General features: G+C 34.5%; 1 protein-coding gene across 1 annotated transcript in view; it reads left to right on the forward strand.

Annotated features, from left to right (window-relative positions):
* Positions 1-21,721, forward strand: part of LOC106876983 (glutaminyl-peptide cyclotransferase) — an 88,848-nt gene that overhangs the window by 34,179 nt on the left and 32,948 nt on the right. The window contains exon 2 of the mRNA XM_014925755.3: positions 1,890-2,027. Coding sequence (XP_014781241.1) covers positions 1,890-2,027 — 138 coding nt within the window. The remainder of the gene's footprint in view (positions 1-1,889; positions 2,028-21,721) is intronic.

Consider the following 21,721-nt stretch of genomic DNA (forward strand, 5'->3'; position numbering starts at 1 on the left):
AATTTTTGTATTCCGAAATATTATTATTATATCAGACTATGGGTAATTAAATTATAACAGTTATTATAGTCCACTCTGCATTGTTGTGCCATTCAAGACATTATATTTTAAATGTTATAATTTAAAATGTGATCTCATCATCATCATCATCGTCATCGTTTAACGTCCGCTTTCCATGCTAGCATGGGTTGGACGATTTGACTGAGGACTGGTGAAACCAGGCTCCAACCTGATGTGGCAGAGTTTCTACAGCTGGATCTCAGAAAGTGTAGTGGGTGCTTTTACGTGTCACCCACACGAAGGCCAGTCAGGCGGTACTGGCAATGGCCACGCTCAAAATGGTGTATTTTATGTGCCACCCGCACAAGAGCCAGTCCAGGGGCACTGGCAACGATCTCGCTCAAAAATCCTTACACATATCACGGGCACAAGTTGATTTAAAATGGAAGGAATTAATTGACTTCAGCATACTGCTTAAACACTCACCAAAATCCATCTACCTGGAAGTTCATTAGCATATCCACTCAACCAATTTGATCTATGCATCTTTTAAAATATGTTTATAAAAAACAAATGAAATAAAACAGGTTTATACACTATATCTTGTCTAGTTTGTAATTAAACAAAATAGACTGACATCAGTGTGAAGCTCAAGATGGTAAGTGTGCCTACATCTCAAAAGTATCTTACTACTAAGTACAACCATCAACTTAAGAAATTAAATATTCAAAATCAGTTGATTAATTCTTCTAACAAGTTTTATAAAAATTTTAAACTTATTGTAACAGAGTAATGTTGCTATTTTTTATGTAGTTTAAGAATATTAAGTTTGTTAAATGTATTGCTTTTTTGGAATTAGTCATGCATTATCTTCTAGCTTTGAGATTTCAATTATGAGATTGTTTACTTTTAGTATGACATTATAGGATAGATATAAGAGACTGCTTATATATTAAGCAATATTTTGGATGTGTCTGATTTTAGATTTTATGCAAACTAAAGTAACAAAGTAGCTGAATGGATAAAAGATCTAAACCTTCAATTCATGGTCTAAACCTTTTGAGAAATTTTAAATGTAATCAATTCTTATCCTTTTATACCAGATGGAATTTCTCTGATTTGCTTATAGAAACTAGAGTTAAACATTAGCCCTATGGAATCTTGTAGCTTACATTAAAAAAATAATAACTTTTTGAAAAGACAATATTCTTTGAGTTTTATTTTGCTATGATGCAATGGTAAGTGGTGGTGGTGGTGGTGGGGGGGGGGGGAATATCTGAAAATAAAACTTAACTATGATAAACCATAAGCTTAGAACTTTCACTAATTGTACAATGGTCAATATAGCTGAGATTGTATGTGAACAATATCTGCATTTCACAACAAATACTTCTTTGGGACAATAAGTACAATACTAATATAATAATGTTTACAGTAGGATATGCTTTAAAGAAGAGCTGTTTTCCACTCACATATATTTTTATCATCATCATCATTTAATGTCCTCCTTCCATGCTAGCGACAGCAAGAGCAGGAGACTTACTTTAGTCTTTGGCCCGTGGCCATGCTGAGCCACCACCAGGAAGGGTTTAGTCGAACAAATTGACCCCAGTTACTTATTTTCAAGTTTTGTACTTATTCTATCAGTCTCTTTTGCTGAATCACCTACTTATGGGAATTTAAACAAATCAACACTTGTTATGAAGCAGTGAGAGAGGGACACACTCATGCACACACACACACCATGTGTATGCACACACACTGACAAGGCATTGGTCAGCCTGGGGCTATAGTAGAAGACACTGAAGTCAAAACTATGTGGTTAGAAAATGAGCTTTGTAACCATACATCTATGCTTGAACCTCTATGTATATAATTTTATATTTCAGGAAAAAAAATTATATGGTGAGAATGGAATGAGAAATTTAACAAAACTTGGAAATTTCAATGACTTTTGGACTCTGGACTTGGAACCAATTTTGATACCTCGAGTCTCAGGGACACCTGGAAACATCAAAGTTCGAGAGGTTTGTGAAATAATATTCTATTTTTAGCTTTTGGAAGATGTTTGTTTTCAGTTTTCTTTTAGTAGTCCTGTAACAGTTGTTAGCGTGCTTTATTCATTTGTTTTATGATAAATTTTCCATGCTTGCATGAGTTGGATGAATATATTGAGGTGTTGTTTTACATGTATGAGATCACTTATTCCACATGGCTTTGAAAGCATGAAGTGACTAGACAATTTGTTTACAGGAGAAGCTGACAGCAACACTGCTTGCTGCACTTTTGTACAAGCAATTACAGATATGAACATACATATATGCATTTACAAATGTATTTATGTATATACTAGGTATTCATTGAATACATTTCATTTTCAATATAGAGTGTTAGATTTTTTTTTGTGAACACCTGATGACTCTTCTGCTTCATCACACTGCTGAACACAAAGCAATGGAATTGCAAACATCAAGAAACATTTCATTCTGTATCTGTGCACACTCTTGTTCAAAGGTTGCTCCCAGTTTTGTACCATAATCTTCATCTTTTAATCATCCCCATTAAAAAAGAGAGAATTTAGCGGTGTCATGTCTGGTGAACACAGATGGTTTTCTACTGAATCTCATCCATTCAATCTACTTGGCAAAATTTCATAACAGTAGGTAGTGTGGCAGTGCCCCATCCTGGTAGAAATAAAACATCACGTCTGCAAAGTCCTCTTGAATGCTTGGCATAACAAATTATTGTAGCAAGTTCCAAGTAAATAGGACCGGTAACAATATTATCAAAAAAGAATGATCTAATTAATCCTTTTGATGATAAGAGCCAAACTGTAGCATCTAGTATGATCTTCCTCCATAATATGCATATTCTCAGGTCCCCAGTAGGTGCAATTACCAGGCAAACCATCTATACATAGCCATGGTCTGTCAAAAATAAAGTTGCCAAAGACAAGATCATTAATGACATTTCAATATGTTGTTTATCATAACTGGAATTCTAATGAGTTAAGCATCTACTGGTTCTATTGTTCTTTTTTTGCTGACAAAAACTAGTTCTTAATGTTTCTACAAGAGATCTGAATGGATAATTGCTTGCTGACATCATCAATCCTTGATGGAATCCTGTTTATTGGTTAGAGTTAATTTCAAATCTGGACACAGTGATTTCAGTTTCAATGGATGGAGTTTATAAATATTCTAATGCATCACTGTGTGCGTTTCCACAAATCATGTTTCTTACAATCATGATCCGTATTCCTGGGATGATTACAGTACAGTCTGTAGTATCCATGGACATCAGGTGGATCATAGTTTATGTGTTCACATTTCCTCAGGCAATATAGTGTGAAACAACAAATGTATAACTGAAGGATACTTATCAATTTTCACCAATTTTCAATTTGATCAGGGTATGTGGGCAGTTCTGTGTGTATTTGGTGGGAAGGAGTAGAAGGTGATGGAAGGAGGGAGAGGAATGGTAATGATAAAGGAAAGGGAGGTGTGTGTGTGGTGATGTTAGACTTCTTTTGGTATTTGTGTATGCAGATGTCTTTATGGGTGGTATAGTTCATTGGTTTGGCCTTAGTCACAACAGGTGCCTTCTCAATGAATTCCGATGTAGTAGAATCAACAAGTACAGCTATTCAGTTGTTGGAGTTCATTGTCTGAGTTAACAAATGATGTTCTCTTAAAGGGTCCTTTTAATTATTTCTGGTGGTACAATAGTATAGTATATAGCATAGGAAAATAATGTTTTTTTTTCGTCTAGTTGATTTATATGGTCTTCTTTTGTTCCATTAGATGTTAATGACAGTTTGTGTTTTTTCTGTTTCAAAATGTTCTTTTCGAATTCTAAGAATCTGGCTTTTATACTTATACTAGTGTACCTATGCCGTCAGAAATGATAGGAAAATTAAAATTAAAAGATTACAACCTTTATCTTAGTAATTGCTTCAACACCACATTTCTAGTGAAAACCCTACCACCAAATGATCTTTGTAAAATGTAAACAAAACATTTCACTTGTGAAATGATCCTTCTGAGTGTTTGTTAACTGTATTTTATAGGGAAGCCTTTGCAGGCATATATAATTACATGGAAAAATGCGAGCAAGAGAAATAATATTCTTAAGATTATAAACCTGGAAAAGTTACATCTGGTAAAGTACAGAACAAGAAAATTTTTACTAAGGATAAAATTTCAAATAAAATATTTAGATTTAAAAAATATAAGCTTTTATTAAAACTAAAAATTTTATAGTAAGTTATTACTTCTATTTATTATTACTTGTTATGTCTATTAAAAATAGCTCAAAATATTTTTTGCACTTTAAAAAAATCTATTTTTAAAATTAATGATTAGAAATTTGAAAATAGGTTATAAAAAGTAATAGTAGTATGTAATTAGTTAGTACAATAAATAGAATAATACAAAAATTAGTTATATATTATAGTAAAATCTATCTATAACATTCACAGTAAAATTTGCTTGAGTTATTGCCTTGCCAAGTTTTTACATTTTTAGTCTTGACCCAATGCCTATTTTTTACATAATGAATTTACTTACCATATATACTATTCTACTTTGCATAAAACTTTAGCTATATTGGTACTTCTGGCTCTCATTTTTTAAATATTCTAGTGTGTCAATATTTTAACAAAATGATGGTACCTTTTTTTAATTATAATGTTACTTTGTAAATTAAAATCAAATAATTTTTAATGTTCAGATTTTATCCTTAGCTGCAATATTTTAAGTAAAACATTTCTTGCTCTGTACTTTACTAGATGCAATGACTTGTCCTGAACTTTTCCAATTGTTGTAACTTGTCCTGTACTTTTCCAGGTTTATAATCTTGAGAATATTATTTCTCTTGCTCATATTTTCCCATGTAATCCATGTTTTTTCCAGGCTATGCTAATTAATAATGTGTCAATTAATAATTTAAGATTTTACCTTATTGAAAATTACCACAATGATGCCGGTGACATATATTAAAAGTCCCCTTATGGAACTATATTCATAAAAAGGTATAGAACTATGTTATCACCCTCAAATTTGAGAAACAAACACTCATAACTTTCTTCTTTTAAAATTTCATTGCATGAGATTGATACCATGAAATTTCTCGAATTGAGCTCTATCATTTAAGCTTAATTAAAATATAATTTGTTTTTAAAATAAAAAAGTTGATTATACTTAAATCCAGTTTTCTGCCTTAGTTATATTTTTTTTCATGATATTTTACCTCACAATGTTTTTGATACAAATTTTTGTTGCATGGGACCAAAACTATAAAATTCCTCATGCTTTCTTCTGTCATTGAAGCTAAGATAAATATATTTTGTTTTTAAAATAAAAACGTTATTTAGATCTAAACTTGATTGGAGGCGTTACTTACTCTCCTATAATGTTGCTACAAATTTTGATGTAAACTTTTTTCTACTGGACCAAATCTCAATTTTTTAATGCCAAAATGTAGCTAGGGTCCAGTCCTCTTTAAAAATGTTAACAGTTTTCAATTTGGTTAAGAACTAAATTAGCGACAATACTCTGAAGATGCTGCATGTGAGTAAATTACGACCTTAAGAATATTATTCAACTACAACTGTAAGGATATGCCAGACATGATAGTATCAACAGTTTCTAACTAACTTTTCTTTTCAATGATAATCCTGTTATAATTATTTCAAGAAGAACCTTTCCCAAGGTCTTATGTTGGAATAAAGAATACATATTTGATTGTTAATTTTGTTATATTTCCTTCATTATTATATATATATGTATGTGTGTGTGTCTGTGTGTATATATATATATATATATATATATATATATATATATATATATACATACACACACACACACACACACACATAAATACATGTATGTGTGTGTGTGTGTGTAAATACATGATGACAAAGATATATCAGGCTGAGTAAAAAGTAAGCAACGTTTTGAATCATGAAATTTATCACAATGTGGAAATTTTATTCATCAAAGTAAGTACCATTACAATCAACACATTTTTGCCAATGAGTAATAAGTTTGTTTATTCTGGTAACATAAAAATATGGAGTTCTGGAACTGATGAACTCTTTGAACACACTTTCAGCATTGATTTCATTTTTGAACTCGTCTAGCAGGAAATCATCAAGGTGCATGAAAAAGTGGTAGTCGGTAGGAGAAAGGTCTGGAGAATAAGCTGGGTGGAGAAGAACTTCATAGCCAAATTCCCTCAACTTCTGGAGTATCATTAGTGAAATGTGTGGTTGAGCATTGTCATGAAGAATGATTGCTCCTCTTCTGTTGACCAGTAGCAGTTTTTCATTCATTTTGGCAATTTCATGGCAGTATGTTTCTGCAGTAATAGTTTTTCTGGGTTTTAAGTTATAGTGGATGAGTCCAGCAGCACACCACCAAACAGTCACCATAACCTTCTTTTTGAACTCAGGTTTAGGGAAGGTTTTTGGTGCTTCATTTTGGTCCAACCATTGTGAAGAACATTTATTATTGTACAGAATCCACTTTTCATTACAAATTTCATATTGGTGCATTTTCTGATTTTCATTCAAATCGTGTGGTACCCATTTGTTGAGCTTTTTTGATTTTCCAATCGCATGCAAATGGTTGCAGGCAGTTTTGTGGCTAACTTGAAGTACTTTTGCCAGTTCTCGAGTGATTTTACATGGATCTTTCTCAATGACGGTCTTTAATTGACCGTCATTGATGACAGATGGGTATCCACTACACTCATGATTTTCAAGGCTCAGGTCTCCACTGCAAAATCATTAAAACTATTTTCGAGCTGACCATTCACTGGTCATTTCCTCAACCAAATGTTTTGTTGATATTGTGAGTAATTTCAGCTGCTTTGCGTCCTTTTTTGAAGTTGAATAGCGAAATTGCTCGATTATCACGCTTTGACAGTTCCATTTCAGATGATTGTGACAAAGGTGAAAAAATATCAGTGTTAATTTAGTAAAGAGAAAGCTTTTGCTTATTTAGATTTGAAGTTGGGCGGGGCAGAATAGGATAGTTTCAAGGTGGATCTATTAAAGATAGAATGATATTTATGTTGCTGAGGGAAGTTAGAGCCTAGTATTTTAAAGAAGGATTTAGCTAAGTTCTTAATGTTAAATGAGAATGGGGGTGTGTACCACAGAATAGAGCATCTGCTGCTTTTTTTAGGGCACCTGGAAGTAGTGTTATCTATGTTTTTAAATAAAGGAGTGCTATCTATATTTTTGGAGAATGGAGGTGGGTGGCAAGGCCTGTTGTTGTTAGCTGTTTTAGTTGTTTTAGTTTTTGACCTAGTGTTAAATGTATGTATGTGGGGTCTAGGTTGCCTAGGTGTAAGACCTTCCAGAGTTCTATCAACGAGTGTGTGTGGTTGGTTGCGATTGTGATGGTTGGTTGCGATTGTGATGGTTGGTGTGTCTTTGAGATGTGATTCGAGATATATATTGTTTGATCCTGGTGTTATGGATGTATTCTATTTGTTGGGAAAAGCTGCTAGCGGCAAGTGCTTGATTGTAATGTGGTGTGTGATTATTGAAAATTTCCTCAGTGGAAGAGAGGTTGGATATGCATAATCCTTTGATTATGTTAGCGAAAGTAGATTTGTGGTGATTGGAGTGAATGTTAAGGTATTTAAGATATTGGTTAGGTTTGTGGTAAGGGGAGTATTGGGAGGTTGATAAGTTTAGAGTTACGTCAAGAAAGTTAGCAATTTTGTGAGCGTTTTCAAATGATAGACAGGTTTAGGTTAGAGAAGAATTTATGTAGATCCTTTCTAGTTCTTTCTAAGGGGGATTTATTCATGCTTTTGGTAACTAGCAAGGTGTCGTCCCTGTATAGGCCTCCCTTGATGTTAGGGAAATGTATATGGAGCTGGTGAAGGATATATAGTCCAACCAAGTCAGTGACCTGAGCTGAATCAGATGATCCCATGGTTATGTCGAATAGGTTGCTATGGTTATTGTTATGTATGTATGTATGCAAGGTATATGAAGAAAAAAAGAAAAAAAGTAAGAAAAAAGGATATATAAAATATCCCGGAAGGGATATACAAAATATCCCGTGTAATATGGATATATTGAAGGGATATATAAAATATCCTGGAAACAGCTGTTCTGAAATCTTTCACAGCCTTGGATTTTTATCTCATTCTGTTAAATTTTTTTATATATAGGCATGCTGATATATGACCTACGTTGGACTCCTCATTCACATATCACCGAACCTGGAGCTTAACTATAGTCTGTCCATAGCACTTACTCAGCATTACCTGACACCTTTACCTCTCATAACCTCTCTCTCTCGCAATATATATATATATATATATATATATATATATATATAAATAGATATATATATATATTTATATTTATATATACACACACACACACACACACACACACACACACACATATATATATATATATATACATACATATATATATATATATATATATATATATATATATATATATATATATATATGAGTTTGTATGTGTGTGTGTGCATATGTTCCTTATACATTCCAAAACCGAGTTACTGATTTTGACATATGGGATATCAAAAGATTGAGTACTACTTCCATTACCAACTAAACTTTCTTTTCATTCACATATCTGCATTACAAAAATTTAACATTATAATCTTTTCCATAAGTCAACTATTGTAAACATTTTATACGATTACGACGACCATGACATCACATTTTCTATATGAATGTGTATCATCACGACACACACTTTCATTCACTCACTCTATCTCTCTCTTTCTTCCTCGCACGCATGCACACACACACACACACACACACACATCCATTTCATATACACATACATACATCTTTCACTTTCTCATCTCCTTCACTTTTCGCTTTCTCTTTTCTTTAAATTTCTATGGAATGAAATAAATTTTTATGGAACACAGAATGAGAAAAAGACAGAGAGGCAAGAGAAAGAAACAGAGACAGAAAACAAGTTTCTTTGGGTGAAGATGAAAGACAGGGATAGCTGGTGAGAGAAAATGTTCATGTTTCATACCTTATGTATGTTCTATAGTTGAACGTGAAAGAAAGCTGACAGAAAGTTGATATTGTATGTATGTTCTTCATAAAAGAAAGCCGGCACAAAGGCACTGGGAAAGCAGGAGAGAAGGAGATGCTGAGAACCCCACAAATAAGATTGGGTCACTATTTTCAGGTCATTTTCACTTTCATCCCATGTTTCATGTGTGCTTAGAATTAGGCATTATCTCTCTCTTTCAATATCTCATTATAATGTATGGTCACCTGATGCTGTCAACAACTTCACTACATTTCATTTTTTTGGAATTAAAAAAGGTATGCAAAAATAACTTCCTTTCACACACACACACAGAGTTAAAGTTCTGTATGAATTACGTTATTTTTTGCTGTGTGCTAAATTGTAGCTCAAATCTCATGGAAATTACCTTTTCCTATTTTGCCATTCCTGTTTGAGATGAGCGTATTTCAAAACCTGATCTTTCATTTAAACTTACAAGGAAGTTATCTCAGAGATCCTGTTCTTTACCTGTTGTTTCTAGCATGTCCGAGATGACATTTGCATACCCCTCACCCTTATTTCTTTCCTCAATTTCCTCACATTCCTATGTTTTTCATACAAGAGATTTACATTTCACACAAAAGCAGGTAGCTGATGGGTGGCCAAGGTGGGAGAAAGGGCATTCAGTATTTCATTCAGAAAAATTACTTTCAAAAGCAAATTATATTTCTCACATTCGTAATCTCTGTATTTTTTCAAGGGGATAAAAAACAAAATTCAAAAAACAGTTAAAAATTAGGAAATTTCAGTGGGGAGGGGGGAAATTATAATTTTGAAAACATGATTTCTGGGCAGAATCATATTAATCCCTTTTTATTCGATGAAACAGTACATTGTTTGTGATCCTTCTTAAGAACATAAATCACTTTCATGCAAATTGTTCCCCTCATCTTCACTTCTAGACAAACAATAACTTCCATTAAGTCAGTAATCCACTCCACTATATATCAGCTAACAGAATGCATTACGCTTATGAACACAGAACATAGCCAAATCATTCAGTGTTTACCACTTTTTCTCATAATAACAGTATAGAAATTGACGTGGATTTTTCCACATCCTTTCATTCGTTACTAAAAAATGAAATTATCCAATGCACAACTTCAAATTGCTATGCCTTCCATCTTATATGTTCCTTAATCATTCACACTTTTCAGCCATACCACAAAAACGAACACATTCTAATTTATCTCTACAAACAAGGGGGTGCAAGGAAAACTGCCTCTATTCGTGCCCAAGAAAACTCACTTCAGCGATGCCCAAATGTGCAATATTTCAAAACAATCGCCAACAGCAGAAGTTCTGCTCCAAACTATACTTATTGTCTGGGATGAATGCATGATGGCACACCGTGGTGCACTAGATGCCCTACATAGGTCACTAAGGGATATTAGAAACAATACTGCCTTTATTATGGGGGTGGGGCTTAACTGTTGTCTTTGCAGGGGATTTCCATCAAATATTACCAGTCATACCATGGGGTACATGAGCTGACAAGATCTATAAATGTCTGAAGTTTTCACCTCTGTGGAGGTTTGTTCGTCAGCTTTAATTAAGCAAGAATATGTGAGCTCATCTCTACAATGACCCCTTAACTGAGGAATTCTTTCATCAACTTCTACAAATTGGAAATGGCGCCTTACCATTGAGTAACACCCTGCAACAGCATGTACTGCATGTGCACACATGGTGTCTACATTGGCTGAGCTTAATGAAAAGGTATTTCCCACATTGCAAGACAACTTCAAAAACATAGCATGGTTAGCACCTTGGAATGAAAGTGTTGATAAAGTAAATCATCAACTCCTCCACATTCTACCTGGGAATGCTTCAACGTTTGTCTCCATTGATACTACCATCGATGAACATGCTACTGTTAAGTATCCAGTTGAATTTCTCAACTCTCTACAACCCACAGGACTGCCACCTAAAGTGGTTCCTAAAGAAAGGTACACCCATCATGCACTTGAGGAATTTGGACCCACCACGACTATGCAATGGTACAAGATTGACTGTAACTAGAATGACAAGTCATGTCCTAGAAGCCACCATTATTGCCAGCTGCCATCGAGGAAAGATCGCATACATTCCATGCATGCCCCTTATTCCCTCAAATGTGCCATTTCAATTCAAGCACCTCCAGTTCCCAGTGCAATTGTGCTTCACTATGACAATCAACAAAGACCAGAGTCAAAATTGTTGGTCTCAATTCACAAATACCCTGCTTTTCTCATGGACAACTATATGTCACATGCTCTCGAGTTAGCAGTGCAGATGACTTATATATTTATTCTACCAACACTGGGTTTAATCAAAACATAGTTTACCCAGGAGCATTGTCAGCTTCTCTTAACATATGTTGAAGTGTGCAGTCTGCCCAAACATTACAAAGATGGTGCTTTTCACAATGAAGCATTTTTCTTTCCATGTACCTTACTTTCTGCAATATGGATACCTCTACGTCCTCATATGTCATCCAATTCTTTACGTCCCTAATTCTAGGTCATTTTGGGGGCAATGTGAGGATTTCATTCTAATCGAAGCTACCATTCTACATGCTTTTGGTGTTAACAATTTCAGCATTATTCATCTCAAAATTACCTAAACACATGTTTATAAAGAAGAGCTGTTTGCTTTGCACTCTTCATGTGCCAATTCTGCCCATAAGAAAGAAACAGAAACAAATAATACAATGTGGTTGTAGGTCATAACACCCTGGCAACACTGGGATGCATTGCTAGTGTATATATATATGGGAGAATGTACGAAAAAACAACAACAGACGAGGACAGGTGGTGTAAACAACAAAAGGATGTATTAGTATGACGCTCGGGAATACGGAAAGTCTTTAACGTTTTGAGCTACGCTCTTCAACAGAAAGAATACGGAGAAAACAAGGAGAAAAACACAGAGAAAAAAAATTGAATAGTGTTCAGTCAACGGTCAAACATATATATATATATATATGTATGTATGTATGTATGTATCTCTATAATATAAATTGGACATGGGCGATCATTGTATTCTTTCTTGTCTTGTGGTTCACAGCCAAACAGCTGGGTGGATTCACGTGAAAAATGGCACACATGTGGAGACGGGTGCATAGATTGGATTGTGGTTTGTATTTTTTTCCTAGCCCCCATAGTTACCAAGAAAATCGATTAAAACTTTTTCTAATGGAATTCCCCTGTTTGTTCCAGCATTAAAACAACCAGTTGCTCACACAGCCGGCATATACCATTTCGCTAGCAACAAGGAGAGTACAGGATGACAGTCAGCCAAAACTTTTGCTATGCTGTCTCTCTTCTTTCACCTCTTTGTGGGGGTTAATAATCTTAATCTTTACTTACAGTTTCTCATTCAAACTACATAATAGGCACAATTGTCGGATTAAGACAGTAGGGTGTTTTGAGGGAGATTTGGCTGCTATTTCTACCAGGTCTAGCTACCATATGGAGGTCTGAACTTAATTTTCATTCACATATTTGCATTTCAAAAATTTAACATAATCTTTTCCATAAACCAACTATCGTAAAAATTTTATACAATGACCTCACATTTTCTATGTATGTGTGTGTACCTTAAAAGACGTCAATCATTACGACACACACCTTCACTCACTCGCTTTATCTCTCTTTCTCACCCTCTTTCTCTCTCACATACACACAGACACATACACACACACGTCCATTTCATATATCTTCTTTCAATTTCTGCTCTATGCTAAAAAAACCGTAACCCTAACCCTAAAACAGTGGAAGGAACTTGTGGAAGTGGGAGACCCAGGAAGACATGGGATGAGGTGGTGAAGCCATGACCATCGAACGTTGGGCCTCACAGAGGCAATGACAAAAGACCGGGACCTCTGGAGGTATGCTGTGACCAAGAAGATCCAGCAAATAAAGTGAGTCCACAGCTGTAACCTACACCAGTATCGCATAACCAGCCCACTTAAAATTACCTTGGATCGTGGGGCAACATGCCGTGCTTGAGGAGACCTATTGAGGCAAGTACATCAACATCAATATCAAAATCAAATCAAATTACAATCAAATGGAAATTGTAGTTGTGATCCCCGTGCCGGTGGCATATAAAAAGATCAGATTGGGGCCTGGTGCAGCCTCCTGGCTTCCCAGACTGCAGTGGAACCGTTCAACACATGCCAGCATGGAAAACGGACGTTAAACAATGATGATGATGATGATGATAGTGTGTGTATGTATGTGTGTGCATGTGGTGATGTAGATTGTACCTTCAATACAGAATATTTTCATAAATTTACATATCTGACATTTTATACATGAGAACTAATATTTTCAGGTTTGCTTCTGTTATGACTATTTTGATCTACAACTGCCAGTTATCCTCACCAACAACACTACCACCTGTTGGCAAGTTACTTTCCCCACTGTCATCTTAATTCCATGTTAACATAATCATCTTTTTCTCTTGTATACATAAATCAATATTTCATACATCAATCAATACCCTTTCAGGTACAGCCTGCATATGTATACTTTAAACCATTTGACTATTTTCCTTCTTGTAATTATGGATTATATTCCCCACAAGTCTATACCATTCAATTGACACTCTTACAGAAATGGTGTTTATTTGATTCCAACAAGATGAAAGGCAAAACTGGCTTTGATCACAAAGGGAAGGATGTAAATATTGAATTAATATTAATGTGTAGGCATGGCTGTCTCAATTATGTGGTGTTGGATTTGGTCCCACTGCAAGGCACCTTGGGCCAGTCAAAGCCTTGTGTATGGATTTGGTAGGACACTGAATGAAGCCTGCTGTGTGTGTGTGTATGTGTGTGTGTGCACGTGCCTCCTTGTTTAGACATCATGATGGTTGTTCTTGAGCATATGTGAGTATCTATAGAAGGGTGGATGTATATGATTGTATGTATGTGTGTACCTTTGTATAAACAGTATATGATGGTTGTAAATGAGCATCATCATCATACAATCAAGGTTGTTTGTTTCTAACTTCTATGTAAAACATGTTTAACTATGGGAAATTATTACCCAACTTGGAAACAAATGAGGGTTGGTGAGAGGAAGGGCATGAGAAATAATATTTTAGAAAACCTGCTTCAAGAAATTTCATCTGACCTATACAAGCATGGAAAAGTGGACATTAAATGATGATGTAGTATTCTTACTACCATACTACTTCAGATAATATGAAATACTTTCATATATCTGTCTCAAGTGCTTTTAAAATTAGTGCTTAACCTTGGAGTAGAGATAATTACCCCTAAGATGGCTAGACAAGAGATAATTATTTGAGTCTAATATAACTTAATTTATTACCTTAGTTCCCACAGCTAGGTGAATTCTCAAGCACTTTCCAGGAACATAGAAAGAGATGTGTTCAATAAACTAGATATTAAGACTCATGAATAGATAATTGAGTAGCCTATCAACTCAGCCATTTTGATTGTACCAACAGATGCCTAAGGATTAAATGTTGCATCTAGAAACATGGAATGTGTGCAGTGTATATGAACATGTAGTTTACTTCTTTAACCTACTTGCAATAGAGTACCTTTATATGATTAACTAGTATGTAAGAAAAAGAAGCTACATGCCAGTCTTAAGAAAAGGACATACTGGATAATATGTTCCTAGATATACTATGTTTGACAAATAAAAATATGAAATGGTCAGAGCCTGACTATGTTTAAATCATATGTTGGCTTGATCAAAGCTCACCTGAGATTAAGCAATAATGACAAAAAAAAGTGTCAGAAATTGGTTTTCTAAGAAGTGTTAAATGCAGTCTTCCTTATAGGCCATTATCTATTTATTATTAATTGTCATTTCAACAAATGAGAGAGAGAAATTAAATAAACATGAATCAATTCAAAACTGAATGAATTCTTAAAACCGAAATTTAAATAGAAAACATGTGAGAAACCTCTAAAAAAATTTATCAAAACAATACACACACACACACACATATATATGCATATATACCCCCCCCCCCACATATATATACTCATATGTATATATACATTATATATATACATTATATATATATGCACACACACACATATATATATTATATATCTACTACATATGTAAAAAATCAGTGCGTGTTTGTTTGTGCCATTCTTAGCTAACTCCTCTTACATCATTTTATTGATCTTTATGAAACTTGACACGTGAGTAGAACTCATGTCTGGAAACGTCGTGGCATACTTAGATTGTTGAGAAAATCGATAATATAGCCCCTGGAAGGGATCTTTATATCTACCTTGTTTAACTAATTTTTTTTAAACACCAAGGGAAATAGCCCATAGCACCTGCACTTACAGTTGTTAGTTTTTAGCAAAGCAATCAATATTTGATTCTCACAATCAGCAGACCCAATTCTGCATTTCACTACTCAAAGTTTTCAACTGCTAAACCTTATTATTGCACTTTCTTGATGCATGTACACTTTCAATGCCCATAAATCCGATAATTCTGTATTTTTCCAGTTAAATTTTTTCGATGACAGTACATAAATTTTTGATTCCAGAACGTATTTAATCACTGTGTCCCAATACAATGAACACATACTTTGAATGCTTAAAATTGTTAAAAAATGAAACCAAACTTCCACACCACATTCAGTTGGGACACCCTGTATCACTTATACTTATTTTACAAATCATAATATTTATTGCTTATTTGCAGTTCATACATTTTCATGAAACTAATTGAGCCATTGAACTTTGAAATATTTTACAGGTTTCATTGTTTATGTTCAATTACTTTGAATGTAGATTTTTTGTGTGTCCAATTTCTAATTTTTGCAGACAATATCAGTTTTATACTTTATTTGACACATGCATAGAACTCATGTCTGGAAACCTCATAACATACTTAGATTGTTGAAAAAAATCAATAGGGCTCCTCCAATGGATCCTTCTATCTACTACATATTACTGATATTTTATTTAAACAACCCAAGGGAAATAACCCATACCGCCTGCAGTTTTTAGCAAAGCGATCAATATCTGATTCTCATGATCAGCCGACCTAATTCTGCATTTCACTTCTCAGTTTTGAACTGCTAAACATTATTATTGCACTTCCTTGATTTGAATCTTAAAGCTTAAAGACTTCATTCATACATTTCTATACATACATACATACTTTTTTTAATGCTCATCACTCCGATAATTCTGCATTTTTACAGTTACACTTTTTCCATGACAGTAGATAAATTTTTTATTCCACAACGTATTTGTAGTGGCTTCATACAGGCATAGCGTGGATTCGATCCTCGATTGTCAAATTTCACTTAACACTTCAACAGTGCTCTTCTCACGGTAAAACAATAGTTTTTCTGTGAATGACAGCAGTTATACATTTTCCAGATGCCTTCACTAAGCAGAATAATGTCTTTGCTACTTGACCCTTCTAACCACTTCTAGGCCACCAGGAGCTGGAATAGAGATAACAGACCTCCAACGAAATCATTTGTTCTCAACAATATGCCTATCCTTCTAGCTGCTTTTCGATAGTTATAAAAGCAAGAACTCTATAAGCTAAAGGCAGTTACTGAGAGTAATCATCAGTGAGTGTGAACGTTATTATTGCACTTTCTTCATTAAACACTTCATTCATATTTTTATATACATATATACTACATTTATATATTACCTTTAATAAATTAGCCTTCATAAAGTTCACCTTTAAAATGCCACGATGAGTCAGAGTACTTTCTCGCCAACCTCCAAAAACCTCTCTTGCCAACCTCCAACACTCTCTCCCTCCTCCAGCTGACAGTTTTTTGTAATTTTGCACAACGGAAAATACACCTTTTGTGGCAGTTATAATGAAATTACTTTCTTATATCAGAGTAATAAGGCATTTCAATAGAACATCTTTACCCCCGGGAATTACCAGGTACACCAGCTAGTATATAATACACACACACACACATATGTATATATATATATATAAATACATACACACACACCATACACACACACACAAACACACACACACACACACATATATATATATATATATATATATATATATATATATATATATATATATATATATATATATACGCTAAGCACACGTATACACCTATCAATAAATACATACATCTCACACACACACAAACATAATTCACACAAAACTACCACCTCCCCCCCCCCTCTCTATTTCACACACATATTCTAAATATCTCCATTAAAATTTGCTCAACAAACAGAACCTCACAAATTTTTTTTCACTAGTGAGAGAGACAATGAATTACTTGACCATTCCTAAACCAAAAATAGGTTAGCTGGCCTATTGAGATGAAGACATATGAGTTTGTAATATTTGTACCTTTGACAAATGAATTCTCAAAGAAAGTTAAACTGCTACCACCAAAAATTGAACCAAGGTCACAGACATGGTACACTAAATGTCTAATATCTGTGCAGAGATGTTATTGAAATGCAAACGCGTACACCACATAAACTCCACTGACACAGGGACAGCCTCCCACACATTTACACGTAATGATTCAAGACTTTTAATTAAAACATTCATTGCAAACAGTCTACAGATTTAAGTATATTGCTTGTGTCAATACACACAGGCTGAATGTTACTCATCCTGTGTGTATATAATAAGATCCAAAGACACCTGCAAATAATCCATAAAATAAGTAGTCAGACATACAGAAAAGCAGTTGTCAGTTTACTAAAAGCAAATCTCCAATCTTAATTAAGATCCTGGAATAGAAAGAAGTACATCAATAGCAACAGTGTCAGTTTCCATGACATTTAAGAACCAAATGTTTTCTTTTTCTTTTTTCATTACCAACAATAGAAAAAAAAACTTAAGGCCAGTTTGGAAAACATTTCTACAAAATAAGATGCACTGAAGAATTCCATAAACATGAACAATATTCTAACAATGTAAATAAAACATGCAAGATATTATCAATAAATAAAGAATACAAACATAAAATATATATATATGGGAGAATATACAAATAATAACAACAGACGAGGACAGGTGGTGTAAATAACAAAAGGATATATTAGTATGATGCTCGGGAATACGGAAAGTCTTTGACGTTTCGAGCTACGCTCTTCAACAGAAAGAATACGGAGACAAGGAGAAAAACACGGAGAAAAAAAATTGAATAGTGTTCAGTCATATATATATATATATATATATATATATATATATATATGCATTTTTAGTTCTTTTAGTCATTTGACTGTAGGTGTGCTGGGCACTACCTTGAAGGAAATTGACCCCCAGGACTTATTTTTAAGCATGATACTTATTCTATCCATTTCTTTTTGTCAAGCCTCTGTATGTGTGTGTGTGTGTACATACATGCATATAGTTTCTATATATATAAATGAATAAATAAATATATATATATATATATATATATATATATATATAATATGGGATAATCAGTTAGTTGTCATAATACTCAGGGTTTCAGATGCCGAGGCCAAAAGACATCCTCATCAGTTACTAAGACAAAAACACTATGAAAAAAAAATTGTTGAAGTTACTCTAATATGCGTGGAAAAGTAAATAAGAGTAAGAGATATAAGATATAAAAAAAACAACCACGTAAAGATGGAAATCTTCGTTCATAAAATCTACCTACGTACACATGTGTATATACATACATACATACATACACATACACATATATATGTATATATATATATATATATATATATACATACATACTCACATACATATATATAAATACATATATATACATGCACACACATACGCATGCATACATACACATACACATGTATATGTATCCATGCTTGCATTATTATGCTCATATACACATCTCTACATGCATATACATGCATAAAAATATATATACATATAAATATGAAAATAGATACACACATACGTACATCTGTATATATAACTACATCTTCACATAGAAAAAGTTTACATTTATCTTAGAACTTATATAAATAAAAATACTCATATAAAACTGTAAACAATATACATGTACTAACGTTTGTAGCAGGCATATATTCACACATGTCATATGCATGAATACACATATACACACACACACACGGATAGACAAAACCATGCATACACATATATATGTACAAACACACACACACGCATAAATACATAGTCAACATCATCCTCGCGTAGATATATACACATTTATACAAATGAAAACATACACAAAACATAAAACATATACATATTCACATTCACCGCAAACATAAATATACATATGAATTATATATGTATAGGGGTGCATATATATATACAAATACACCCTCCTGCCTATCAACACACCTACACCTGCAGATATGCAAGTGTTTATACATACGTATACATGTATGAAGGAAGGAGAAATGTGCATGACAGTCACTCTTAAGCAAACAGATAGTCTTACATTCGTGTAAATACATACATTCGTACACATATACACATGCACACACATACACATCTGATATATGCTTATACATACAAATACATATAAAAATATGTAAGAAATGCTAAGCCACATGAATGGCCTGCACATGGACACAATATAAAAAGCAGGTTCTATCTGTGATCTTGGGGAGCCCAGAAACGTAACAAGTATACTGTCATATGTGGACATTATCCAAAAAGTTGAGTTCTTGAACTTAGACATGTAGTGGGGTCTAAAGAACTTTTCCAGATGAGCCATCTTTCCATATTGCAAAGACTGCACTTTCCACTGCCATTGATGTAAGGTTTACACTTGGCCAAGATCTTCCAGTGAATCTTATAGCTGACACCTTGTTCTTTTAAGGACCATATATAACTGGATAATTTGGTCGTTTTTCTTTTATCCCAGTGTCTGAAGCTTAAGGTGTGATTATTGAACCTGGCTTTAAAATTTCCCTCTGTGAGACCCACATATTTCTTTGACGAAACTGTGTCCTTAACGCTCTTCCACAGAAAGGAACAAGGAGAGAAAAAAAGAATGTGTAGTGGCTAGCGATCTATCATGGCTAATGCCAGACAGAAGGGTCACACAGGAGAGCTAAGAAGAAGGGGAGATAACAAAGTAGTAGTGATCCCAAAACGAAGGTGCACGTGTGTAAGAGAGTATGTATGTGCATGTGAAAGCGGGCTGGTGATCTTGACGTGTGCGTGTGTGTGTGTGTGTGAAAATGTGGGGATGGGAAATAGTGCTGGTGTGTGCATGGTGATACATTGTGTGGCGTGGTGTGGTGTGATGGTGTTGGGAGGTGGGGGAGGCAAGAATGGGGAAAGCATGGGTGGGGTGTGGGTTAGGCTGAGGGTGGGGTAGAGGTGGGATATGTGGGTAGGTAGGGTATGTGGGAGAGGGTTAAGAGATTGGATGGGATGGGAAGGATAGGGAAGGTGGGGTGGGAGTGTGTAGGGGTGGGGTGAACTTATGAGGGAGGGTTGACAATGAAGGGGGAAGGGGAAGGTGGGTATGAGTGAAGAGAGAAAGAGAGTAAAAAGAGAGTAAGAAGAGAGAAAGAGAGTAGGGGTGACAAGAAGGAGTGAAGAGAAGTAAGAGAGGAGAGGTGGGTGGGAGGAAGTAGGAGGGAGGCGGAGATAGGCAAGGGGAGGAGTGTTGAGCCCATGTGGTGCAAAGGAGAGAAGATTAATCCGCAAACAGGAGTCCAGATGGCCCCTGTGCAAGGACAATCCGAACACAGACAGGTGTTGCAAAGAGTGACCGGTAGAATATATATATATATATACAGATATAGGGTAAAAATTAATAATTAATTAATAATTAGTAATTTTACCAAGTTGTTCAGTGTGTTAAAAAACCATTATCAGTAAACTTATACAAAAGTTTTATAATTATAAACATAATTAAAATTAGGGTTCAGCAAAAATTGCTTCACCACATACCGAAATTAGAAATAGCAGTTAAAACTATTATTTCACTACCAAAATATATCTCCCAGACAGTGGAACTCGCCTGTGTGAGTTGCGAGTGCCACTGTCTGGTAGATATATTATGGTAATGGAATAGTAGTTTTAACTGCTATTTCTAATTTCGGTATGTGGTGAAGCAATTTTTGCTGAACCCTAATTTTAATTATATATATATATATATATATATATATATACATATATATATATATATATATATATATATATATATATATATATATATATTTCTATACATATATATATATATATATATATATCATCATCATCATCATCGTTTAATATCCGTTTTACATACTGGCAAGGGTTGGATGGTTTGACTGGGGTCTGGGAAGCCAAGAGGCTGCACCAGGCCCCAATCTGATCTGGCAGTGTTTCTACAGCTGGATGCTCTTCCTAACACCAACTCCGAGAGTGTAGTAGGTTCTTTTTACATGCCACCAGCACAGGGACCAGAGGACCTGTCATCGACCACGATCAGATGGTGCTTTTTATGTGCCACCGGCACGGAAGCCAGTCAAGGCGGTGCTGGCACCAGCCAGGTTCAGATGGTGCTTTTTACATGCCATACAATATGTCATAAAGCTAAACCCTTTATGGATGGGAAACCTAAGGTAATCCCATAAACCGGCCTTTCCCATTTTTAATATATATATATATATATATAAAACACAAATAGGCTGAGGTTCTTTACAGCTGT

This window comes from Octopus bimaculoides, chromosome 11 (assembly GCF_046866305.1).
Source record: "Octopus bimaculoides isolate indiv1 chromosome 11, ASM4686630v1, whole genome shotgun sequence".
NCBI classification, from domain to species: domain Eukaryota; kingdom Metazoa; phylum Mollusca; class Cephalopoda; order Octopoda; family Octopodidae; genus Octopus; species Octopus bimaculoides.